This window comes from Zonotrichia leucophrys, chromosome 6 (assembly GCF_028769735.1).
Source record: "Zonotrichia leucophrys gambelii isolate GWCS_2022_RI chromosome 6, RI_Zleu_2.0, whole genome shotgun sequence".
In the NCBI taxonomy this organism is placed as follows: Eukaryota; Metazoa; Chordata; class Aves; order Passeriformes; family Passerellidae; genus Zonotrichia; species Zonotrichia leucophrys.
The window spans coordinates 2,473,463-2,485,465 of NC_088176.1; the positions used below are offsets into that span (position 1 = coordinate 2,473,463).

General features: G+C 44.1%; 1 protein-coding gene across 1 annotated transcript in view; it reads right to left on the reverse strand.

Annotated features, from left to right (window-relative positions):
* DOCK1 (dedicator of cytokinesis 1) overlaps positions 1 to 12,003 on the reverse strand; it is a 293,238-nt gene that overhangs the window by 199,006 nt on the left and 82,229 nt on the right. Inside the window, exons 24-26 of the mRNA XM_064717058.1 lie at positions 7,892 to 7,962; positions 6,199 to 6,278; positions 1,208 to 1,228 (exon numbers count right to left, since the gene is read on the reverse strand). Of these exons, the coding sequence (XP_064573128.1) occupies positions 1,208 to 1,228; positions 6,199 to 6,278; positions 7,892 to 7,962 (172 nt within the window). The remainder of the gene's footprint in view (positions 1 to 1,207; positions 1,229 to 6,198; positions 6,279 to 7,891; positions 7,963 to 12,003) is intronic.

Below are 12,003 nucleotides of genomic sequence, written 5' to 3' on the forward strand. Positions count from 1 at the left end.
TGAGGGAGCTGCGGGGGCTCACTCAGGAGAAAAGGAGGCTCAGGGGGGATCTTGTGGCTCTGCACAGCTCCTGCCAGGAGGGGATGCTGAGTGGAGGACACAGGGAATGGCTCCCAGTGGCAGAGGGCAGGGATGGATGGGATATTGGGCAGGGATGGACGGGATTTTGGGCAGGGATGGATGGGATTTTGGGCAGGGATTCCTGGCTGGGATGGGAATTAGGAATTGTTCCCTGGCAGGGTGGGCAGCCCTGGCACAGGTGCCCAGAGCAGCTGTGGCTGCCCCTGCATCCCTGGCAGTGCCCAAGGCCAGGCTGGACACTGGGACACTGGAAGGTGTCCCTGCCAGTGGAATGGGATGACTTTAAGATCCCTTCCAAACCATTCCATGGCTCTGTGATGTTCCAACCCACCCTGTGGTGACACCCCTCAAATGAAGATGAGATTTTCAGTGCACCTTTGGTAGGAACTGTCTTGAAGAGCACGGAGCTGCTGCACTCAACACTGATTACCTGGGAGCTCAGAGGAGGAAAGGTGAACCCTCATCCCCCTGCCTGCCACAAACACCCCCAGCCCTGATTCATGGCAACCTTCATGGTCCAGAACATCAGATCCTGCTCCCAAGGCAGCTCAGGATCTGCTGCACAGTGATCACAGACAATGGAGATCCCACATCTGTTCTAGAGCACAGGCCAGCCCGTGGTGATTTAATAAGAGAGAACCAAATATTCATCTGCAGCAGGAATTACCAATTAGCAGCACCCAAGGAAAGCCTTCAATGAACACAGGTGAATACACACCATAAATTTGTGTCAATAAAAACATTTCATTTCCTGGGACACTGATAAATCCATTTATTTTGTGGTTCATTTAGTTCCTGTGGCCAAAACAATTTAACCTGTGCTCAGTAACTTTGTTTCCACCCCACAGCCTGTGAGCTGAGTCATAACTGAACCATAAGAACTCTTATAAATGCTGGGTGTTGTCTACTAAAATTCAACAGGCTCCAATTCCTCGTGGAAAAATCCCTGGGTTTTCTCCTTGGAACTCCAGCAGCTCACTTGGCAATCAGCTGGAAGTCACTTGGAAAACAAAGCAACAGCAAATCCAAACAGCTCCATAGGACAAAACAAATCAGAGAAATCACTGTTTACAAAAACCAAAACCTTGATGCTTGCAAGGACAGGACACTTCATTTAATTCCCAACCATGAGCACTGAAAATATCCACTAAATTATTATTAAACTGCTCCTCACTCAGGGAAAAAATATATTTATACCTTTTTGTTTAATATTTAAGGAGTGGAGTGAAAATTATATATATAATTATATAATATATATATATATATAATTATATTATTATGTTATTATATGTAGGTAGGGATAAATGTTATTTATATATTCATTTCTTCTGGAAAAGTATATATATTCATTTAAAATTCAATACATTCAAAGTATTTATATATTCATTTACTTCTACTTTACTATATGGAAATATTACTTATTTATATAATTACCACATGTTCCTATTTGTATTCATAAATATGAATAAATTTTAAAACTACATTATAAACTACTATATTACTACCAAACCATTACTATTTTAACTATTATATTACATCTTTTTTTTTTTTTTTAAGATACACAAACCCCACCACCAGTCTCCATTCTGATCCAAGGTCCCAAACTCTCCAGATTCCCCAGTGAATCATCCAACACTCAACAACATCACTAAAATGCTTCAGCAAACTGATTCACACACTCCCTTCTCACCCCCAAATCCTTCAAGCTTCACAAATTCACGTATTTTGAATTTTAATTCCTCCAGAGACACAAATAAATCTTCCTTGACCTCTCAAAGCACAGAATTAGAACCTTTTTTCTCCACCAGAAACAGGCTGATGAAATTTTCTGTGCATTTGCCAGCCTTCCCTAAGTCCACAATCCTGTAGTGCATATTGCCTTTAGAAAAGAAAATGTCATTTTTGCAACAGGATCCAGGATTAGGTGACAGCTTATATGGAAGTATTCCCTATCAGTTTAAAATTCCTCAGTCAGTGAGAAGCAGGAGGGGCAGCCAAGAACATTTTAGTAATGAACTCCAACCCCCAGAGTGAGGGACAGGAAAATCTGAATTTTAAAAAGGCTGTGGATAGAGGTTTGCTTTATTTTCAAGGGAATTTGAATGTTTATGAAACTTCAGAGAATGATCACGATGAAGAATTACAGTGAGAAGATCAGGGGGATGGAGCCCCTCTCCTGTTTAACAAGGCCTGGATGTGGCACTGGGTGCCAGGGCTTAGCTGAGGGGTTGGGGCTTGGCTGGACTCGATGATCATGAAGGTCTCTCCCAACCTGGTTATTCTGGGAACTCCTGTGAGGAAAGGCTGGGAAATCTGGGGCTGCTCACCTGGAGAAGCTCCATGGAGAGCTCAGAGCCCTGGCAGGGCCTGAAGGGGCTCCAGGAGAGCTGCAGAGGGACTGGGGACAGGGATGGAGGGACAGCACACAGGGAATGGCTCCCAGTGCCAGAGGGCAGGGATGGATGGGAGACTGGGAATGAGGAATTCCCAGAGCAGCTGGGGCTGCCCCTGGATCCCTGGCAGTGCCCAAGGCCAGGCTGGACACTGGGACAGCGGGATGTGTCCCTGCCATGGCACTGGATGGGATTTCAGGTCCCTCCCAACCCAACCCAGTCTGGGATTCTGTGACACCAATGCCAAGAGAAGCTTTTACAGCCCCACTTTGTTTACTGAATAAAAACCCCCAGACATCCATGGGAACCCCAAAATGGTTTGGGTCAGTGCAGGTGCATCCCAGCCCCACCAAGGCTGCTGGATTTAGGACATTCCTAACAGGCAGTGACAGGAAAACCCAGCTGAGGAGCCTCCTGATCAGATCTCAGAGCCATTAAGCAGCAGAGATCTGTCAGCAAACCTGCCCTGGGCCCTGATTAATCACCCTCCCATTAACACAGATCCATTTACATTTCTCAGCAGCTCAATAATGTTGGACTGCACCATTCCCTGCGCCCTGAAGGGCTGAGCTTGGGAGTCAGGTTTAAAAAACAAACCAGCCACACACAATTCCCACCTCTCCCTCTGAAAATGGAACTGCTTCAGTGAGGGAGGGCAAAGATTAATATGGGAAATGCACCACAGCAGTGTGTTTTACATTCAGTTTCTTGTTTTAGCTGAGTTATCTCCATTTCTTCCTCCCAAGGAGAGGAAAGGATGATCCCTGATATTACTGACTTCTGCCCCAAAGTCCAGCCAACAGAGAAGGGAAAATTATTATACAGTGAGCTGAGAATGAATGAAGCAAATGAGTAACACAAACAATAAATTTCACTGAAATATTAAATTACCCGGGAAACATTAAATTATTCTTGGGGACACCATTTTACCCAGACCCCAACACCAGCAACTCCACTTCCATTCCTCCTTTCAGTTCTTGAAAATCCAGCACTTCAGGAATGAATAATTTCAAATCATTTCAGAAGTGAAGATAACGTCTGGACTTGCTGTTTCTACCAAATCTCCACACATGGTGACACACAGGTGGTTAACTGCTTTTCAGAGATTTTAAGAGTGGTATAAAACCACCACAATGCCAATCCACCAAGATTTTTTAAACTGGAACCAGCAAAATTTGTTTTATCAGCACTCAACAGTCTCAGCTTTTGTGATCTGAGAGCAGAATCCTCCCAAATCTCCTTTCCCACTGAAGCAGTGCCTATTTGCTCCCTCATTACCTTCCCTGACAGCACACAAACACTTTGTTTGGGTCAGTTTAACCTGCAGCCAGCCTGAAAAAGAATCAAGTGCTTCACCTCAAAGGAGGAAATCTGTAGGACAAGTGCCTGAGCTTATCTTTCACCGGCCCATTAATGGGAAAGCAGAAAATAACAAGGCATGGATGAACAGCACCCTCTGAAAGGTTTCTGCTTCCCTTCAGCCAGGGAACAGCTCCAAGGCACACAGGACATCCCAAAGCTCCATTTCCCCCACACAACTGCACTGAGCACAAAAGCTGAATTGATGATTTTTGATAAACCCCAACACAAAGTTACAACAGAGCCCAAAAACCTGGGTGCTGTGTGCCCTTTGAAAATAACAAATCCCAAGGGTTTTTTTGTAATTTTGCACTTTCCTAATTGAGACTGCAGGCAACAAATGGTAAAGAAGTGATTTTCCTCATGCCCAAGGCCAGGCTGGATGGGATTGGAGCAGCCTGGGATAGTGGAAAGTGCCTGTGAGACCTGGAAAAACAGAAACTCCCATAGACACTGAAGGGTTTGATCTGCAGCCTTGGATTGATGTAAAAATACAATACACAGATCTTTAGCACAAAAATCATAAACTCATGCTTCTTCAGTTGTAAGTAAGAATCTGCCTGAAGTGAGTGAGAAACTGCACTGATGAGATGGTGAAGGGTTTATAATGCAGGGCTGGGGCTGTATGGAACGAGCTGAGAGTTCAGAAGTTGGAACAGGAGCAGATGTGTGCCTGTGAGACAGAAGCCCATTGGACAAAAGCATCCTCAGTGCAGCAGAAGTGAGTAAAGGTGATGGGTCAGAAAAGCAAAATAAACCCTGTGGCAGCTGTCCATGGGGTTAGAAAGTTCTAGATTGCCTTGTAACAAAGAACTTGTGACTGCTCTGAGCTATGGCCGAATGCTTGCTCCTCTGAAATCTCAGGGACTCTGAGATTGTGAGATGTTTGTCTGAGCAATAAATTGTTCTTAGCCTGAAAATAGTCCCATTTCTTGCTGGAGTTCTGGATGCTGAGAATTTTCAGTTTTCTGTGCTGCCAGGCACAGATCCCCAAGAGAACACTGCATTGAGCTGGGGGCATGGAGAAGCCTCCAAAATGGAATGATGGAACTGGGATTGTGGGTGTGGAGTTTGAATAGGAGTGTGTAATGTCACATGGTGGAAAACTTAAGAGTTTAAGGATTTAGAATATAGCAATATATATGGGGGAAGATGGAGGTTTTAGGGCAGAGGCTGGTCCTTCTTCTTCACCTTCCTCTCCATGGGTTTGGGTGGTATTTTGTAATTGGGCAGAAAAGTCCACATTGTGGACTCTGAGTGATTAGTTATTGGGTTAAAAGTGAAAATAATCTAGGTGTCATTTCTTAATTGGATAGTTTAGCCTTAAAAAGTCTTTTAACAAGAGACAGTTGGCCATTTTGTGCCTTGTTAGTGAAATACTGCAGAATTCACTGTGGCAGTAACATTGATAAGAAACAATAAACACCTGAGTCTGAACGTGAACTGTCCTTTCAAGTGCCTTCAATCCCAACCTCCACAGAGGAGGAAAAAGGAAGCCCAAAACAACCAATCCCTCCATTATTAGTGGTGACAGTGACAGATGCCCACCAAGCCAAGGGCAGCACAGGCTTGAAGGTCCCTTCCCACCCTAACCAGGCTTGGGTTTGGATTTTCCACCTTGTCCTTCCAATGGAACAGCCTTAACGTGTCCGAGGCTGCACAGGGACAGCAGGAGGGCCCAGGGATGGCAGGAGCGCCCAGGCAGGGCACAGGGACATCAGGAGGGCACAGGGACATCAGGAGCACCCAGGCAGGGCACAGGGAATCGGGCCCAGGCAGGGCCCAGGGATGCCAGGAGAGCCAAGGCAGGGCACAGGGACATCAAGAGCACCCAGGCAAGGGACAGGGATGGCAGGAGGGCCCAGGCAGGGGACAGGGACAGCAGGAGGGCCCAGGCAGGGCACAGGGGACATCAGGAGGGCACAGGGACAGCAGGAGGGCCCAGGCAGGGCCCAGGGATGCCAGGAGAGCCAAGGCAGGGCACAGGGACATCAGGAGGGCACAGGGACATCAGGAGGGCCCAGGCAGGGCCCAGGGATGCCAGGAGAGCCAAGGCAGGGCACAGGGACATCAGGAGGGCACAGGGACATCAGGAGGGCACAGGGACATCAGGAGGGCCCAGGCAGGGGACAGGGACATCAGGAGGGCCCAGGGACATCAGGAGGGCCCAGGCAGGGCCCAGGGATGGCAGGAGGGCCCAGGGACATCAGGAGGGCCCAGGGACAGGGAACAGGGGCAGGGCCCAGGGCATAGAGGCCAGGGCTCACAGGCAGGCAGGGAAGCAGGAGGGCCAGGGATCTCAGGAGGGCCCAGGAGCAGGCGGGTCAGGCTGGGCTCAGGGCTGCACCGGGCAGGGTGAGAGGGCAGTGCAGACTCGGGCAAGAGCTTGCTGGCATGGTCAGGCGGCTCACGGGCACGTTGAGGATGAACTCGGTGAAGAGCTTGCTGCACACACAGGGAAAGCAAAAACCCATCAAACAAAAGCAAAACCCCGCTAAATAATCCATTAAAAATGCATGGAAAAACAACTGGACACAATCATCCATAAAGAACCCGACGCACAACTCCCTGCTCTGGCATGAGCAAACTATTTTTTTGAGATATTAAAAAAAAAAAATCAGAGAATCATGAATAGTTTTCAATAAATTTCTTTCGTTTTTAATGTCATTTATTTTCTCCCCCCTCCCTTTTACCTCAGTTTTAGACTCTTTGTTCATGTTTCATTTAAGGTTTTAGGTTTCAAGTTTTCCTGTGCTTCACATTAATCAGCATGTTCATGATTATGGATGCCAAAAATAAGGTGATAATTAACAAGGTAAGCTACCAACAAAAAATAATTAATAATTTAAAACTCCCAGAAATGGACATTTTAGGAAAAGGTACCATCACACTCATCAGCTGAGCTCCCACCTAATGCTGACAAGACTTATCAATAATTTTCCATCCCCTCCTAAAATCTTGGGTTCTTTGCTTTTCCTATTGAGACTTAAGTCAACCTCAATTTAAATACTGCCAGTGTTTAATTGCAATTTTGATTGGTAATACTACAGGAAAAATGTAATATCTGAGGTAAAACAGGCCAAGTCCTGCGTTTTCCTTTCTCTTTTCCCAGGAATTTTGCTGTCACGTATCAAAATTATTATTTAGTCCAGAAACTCTCTTAATCCAGAAATCTGAATTTCCTAAGCCCAGGGAAGTGTAGATGTAAAACAATTCACAGTCCCCAGGCAAGCAGAAGGTAAATGCCAGGTTCCTCAGGCCACTGGAATGTTAGACTAAGATTATATTTATTTATTTTACCTCTGCTTTATCTCTCTTCCTCCTTCTGACACACCAAGACCATAAAAATAAAGCTAGACAAAATTTAGAAGGGTTTGTGCAGTAAAATCAGATTTAAAATGTTTCTTTCAGTTTGTAACAACACCATAAAAAAATAAAATTGTATTTTTCTCTTTAAGCTAAACGTTCTGCTGAAATACCAGTTTTTATTTGGCTTTTCCACTTTCTTTTTCCTTAAATATCCTGTCATTGTCCTTTTTATTTACTAACAACACTGCCATGTTTATGAGCTATTGAGACATCGATCCAGCAACTGAATCACTGAATTATTTATTATTTTATTATTTACATGAAATTTATACATCAAAGAGTGAAGCATCATGGCCCAGCTTAAGACTTTTGATGGCAGCTGCCTGATTAATAACTCTTGCTCATGGTTTGTACTGCAAAGTTTGTCAGGTATTTGTTAGATATTATTTTTAAAAAACAGGCTCTTTGTGTGACCCTTAAAAATACCTGCAAGGGACAGAAAAAATGCAATAAAATCAAAGTGATAAAACTTCTCAGGTGATCCATATTTCACTGCCTCAGTATATATTTCTATATTTTTATATCTTTTTGTATCTTTATATATAGTAGTAACATGTAAAAATGAAATATATAGTGTATGTTTTTATGCTTATACATATATTAAATGTATTTTATATATTTGTGTATATTTTATATATATATCTTTATAAACTAAAATTAGCACTCCACATTTAATTAACTCTACTCACCTGAGTTCCTTTGGATCAAACACCAATTTCACATCGTTGACAATTGCTGGCAAGTATTTCAGTGCTGCACCCTAAAAAAAAAAACCACAAAAAAACCCAAATTAACAAAATTAAAGAGTTTAAAGGTGATGCAAAGACTGCAAGAAGAGAATCACCCATGAGGAGGTGGCTTTGGTTTTACCATTTTCTGTGACACCTGAGCTGAAACTCAGCGAAAATTAAATTTTCCAACTGATTTAAAATAAGACAGAGGCATGAAATGTTCATAAACTCGGGAAACCTACACCAAAATTAGAGATTTATAAGCTCCTTCCAACATTTTATAGAAACCTCTTGGTTCCTCTAATCCCTTTATCCCCATCTGGTGTTGGGAACTTTCTCATCCTCCTCCTCAGCCATGCTGGAGTCGTTTGGGTTTAATTTTCACTCCAGTGCTTAAAAATTAAACAAAAAGCCTAATTAGCATTTTTCCCTGCAGTAAATTCTTGGTAGCCACTCATGAAACCCTGGCTGTTCCCAATTCCCCTTGAACTCGGAGCTGCCACTGCACAGCACATGAAAGAGCTCGGAAGATACAAACAGATGTTTAATATTTTAACTGTTTGTAGGGGTTGTTACTCATTTTATCTTTTTCTTAGCAACAATTCATAGGTATTGCATGTAGTGAAATAGCAGACTAGGGAAAAACCTCAGAGTAATTGAAATATAAACCAGAACAGCCAGACTTGTCTGTCTTACCTGTGTTTGTTCGATTAAACCAAATTGTTTGAAAACAGGTGTATTTTTGCCTGAGAATAGGCAAGGTTGGATGGGATACTGGGAATTGTTCCCTGGGAGGGTGGGGAGGGGCTGGGATGGAATTCCCAGATTTGCTGTGGCTGCCCCTGGATCCCTGGCAGTGCCCAAGGCCAGGCTGGAGCACCTGGGGCAGTGGGAGGTGTCCCTGCCATGGCACTGGGTGAATTTTCAGATCTTTCCAACCCAAACCCCTCTGCGATGTGAGAAATTATTGTCATTTACACCCCCCAGCACGGACACACATTTCCCATCCCAGGTGGTTTCTGCAGGCTTGAGGAGCCAACACAAACCCAGCTCCTTTCTTTCCCAAGAGCTCCCCTTTCCTGCACAACCGCTGTCATTCCACACCCAACCCCAGAGCTCTCAAAAGTAACAAACCAATGCTGTGGTGACCCCCAAGGAGAACCTCAAGAGGCCACCAAGGCTGAGACCCCTCCCCAAAGGGAACCCCCAGCCTGTCCCTGGGCTGGATGCAATTTCAGAGCACCCAACTCTCAGTCACAACCCCCTGAAGCTCCAAGCTGGAGCACCAACCATCCCACAGCTGCTGGAAGGACTCCTGAGCTGGAACCCTGGAATTCTGCAAAGGGAGCAGTGAGGGATGAGGGCTCCACGACCAGTCAGGAACCACAGGCAGCAATGGGGGTTTATCTGCTGATCAGTCACATGCACAGAGCCATAAATGTTTAGTAACACGTCTTAAAAGGGAGCTTGCATTTTATATCTTGAATTAAAATTTCACACCGAGCGTTAAAATTAACACTTGAATGGCTCTCATGAACTACTGTGGGGTAAAACTATTTACAACAGCCATTTACAGCTTGGAGCTGCAACAATTAGCAGTAACTGAGGGTCTACTTTATGGACAAAGCAATTAAAGTTTAATTCTGGAGATTTAAAGAAGATTGTGGAAGTATATTTCCCAATTCCCCACCTCAGCTGGCTCCATTATGTGACAGGATGATCAGACTATGAGGCTGTGCAGCCTCGTGATTAAATCTGTATTTGTCCAAGCCTAGGGCTACTAAAATAATTTTTTATTGGGATTAAATCATGTAGAAGGGCAGCTCTTGCTGTAGATCTTACTCTGCTCAAGCTGCAGCTGAAGTAGATTTTGTGTGAGCAGCAGCTCCATTGCAATGCTGGTTATTCCCAGGACACTGCAATGCATAAATGAGGAATATGAAATGCAGCAGATAAAAAAACCCTGCTCTTGTCTTTCCATATAAGATCAGGAAAAAAAAATAAGCATCTGGCTGGAGGGGGTTTTCTCCCATTTAAAGAAATTAAATTAATTGCTTTTCACTCTCGATCAGCACTGGACAAAGGTTCCAATTCCTCATTTCCACAAGAACCACACAGCAAACGAAGCCCAAAATCTTAATTCCATGGTTACACAGGGATGCCTTAAAAACTGAAAACTCCAACCAGCATTAAAAAACCAGAGTAGTGAGGAGCCTCAGTGTAGACTCCAATATTTTTCTGCAGCAATTTCCCTGTGATCACACGAGCAGCACACCCAAAGCTGGCAAGATCAGCCTCACACACGCACTCAATAATTACACACAGTTTCAAGCTGGGCTGCAATAAAAATCTGACTGCCCCAAGGGGCTTCTCTCTTTGTGCAAAACCAGTGACAAATTATTGCCACCCTTATCAAGTCACAAAATCAGTCATTGCCAGCACTACAAAGCACACAAATAAAGCAGCAAAGGGGAAGGATGAAAAGGAGTGAAAGCAGCAATGAGCCAGTGTGTGGCATAAATAATGGATATATTCCCCCTGAGTTGGATCTCCTCGTACACTCACTGTTTTCTGTTGGCTGTGGGGTTTTATTGGGATTTTGTTTTTTTACCCAGGCTGTGATTCACACGGCTCAGCATGACATCAGCAAGGCCACGGCAGCCTGCAGCCAACTCAGGGATGCTGTGGCTCATCCTCTACATCCCAGCCACACAAACACACATTCATTTCCCCTCCAGAAACACCACAGCTGTGTGTAAAAGGAATTGTTCCACAGAAAGTTTGGGAAGGACCATGAGCTGACACTCCCTCTGAGCTGGAGAAGCCATGGAGCTGCTCAGAGCCTCAAGGATTCCTTTAAAAACTGTGGGAAAAGGCAAATAACTGGGCCAAGAAACAACTCACTACGTGAAAATACTCAGGGCCAGAAAAGCCAAAGCTCAGCCTTAAATGGAATAAATGAAGCAATAATTGCTGGGCACAGCTCTCTGCACAGCCAATGCAGGGGATGGCAATTCCCAGGATTTATCCTTCCATGGACTAACTGCAGCTCATTCCCTAAATCATCCCAAGCTGCTCTGTCCGGAGCAGGACCCTTTGAGAAATTCCAGATAAATTCATTGATGGGCTCCTAATTACCTCACAGCTAATTGTGCTCTCCTAAACCCTCCCCAAGTGGCAGCCAGATCACCTTGGTGTGGGAGAAACAAATGCAGTGCTGGTATCAAAAGATCATTTGAGTGCAAAAACCCTTCAGATGTGGTAAAAAAGCCAGAATAAGTAAGATCAGGTGCAATGGAATTATTTCCAACAGTGATCTCTGTGAACATCAATTAATTGAACAGCTAATTGTGTTCTCCTGACCTTGTCCGGAGCTGGCAGGACAGTCAGGTTTGTGTGCAAGGAACCAACCCAGTGTTGGTATCAAAAGATCATTTGAGGGGGGCGAAAAACCCTTCAAAAAGGGCAGAATAAATAAGATCAGGAGCAATGGAATTGTTCTTTCCAACAGTGGTTCCTCTAAACATCAATGATGAGTCCCCTGCACTGCCCACCCTGCTCTTTTCTCACTGACAGCTCATTTCCAGTCAGGAAACAAACCAAAAATGGGAAAAGAGTGGGATCTACCATGAGGGAAATTAGCACATTGCCCAGATCTAAAAGTTCAAAGAGTTTCTATGGCTAAAAGTTTATCATCTGAATTATTTATCTTGATTCTCCGAAAGGAATTTTTTTTGCAGTTTTTTGCTGGGTGGGTAAAACCCCAAAAACTTCACTTTGACGCTTGCATATTTAAATAAGAGTAAGCTTCATTTATTTATTGGGACAGAAAGTGACCCAACTTCTAAAATGACCAGGAGGAGCTGCTTTCCATGGAAATTTCTGGAGTTTTTAATTTCTTCACAAAAGAATGAAAGAGAGGACAAGTAAAAGCCTTTTCTTTGTGTCATCAGGCAAATAAAAACACATTAAAATACAACAGGGAAATCTTGCTAAGTACCTTAAAGTATTTCTAATATAATTGTGGATAACAGAAAAATGAGTTTTACTCGTGTACTTTTGTTTGTTAC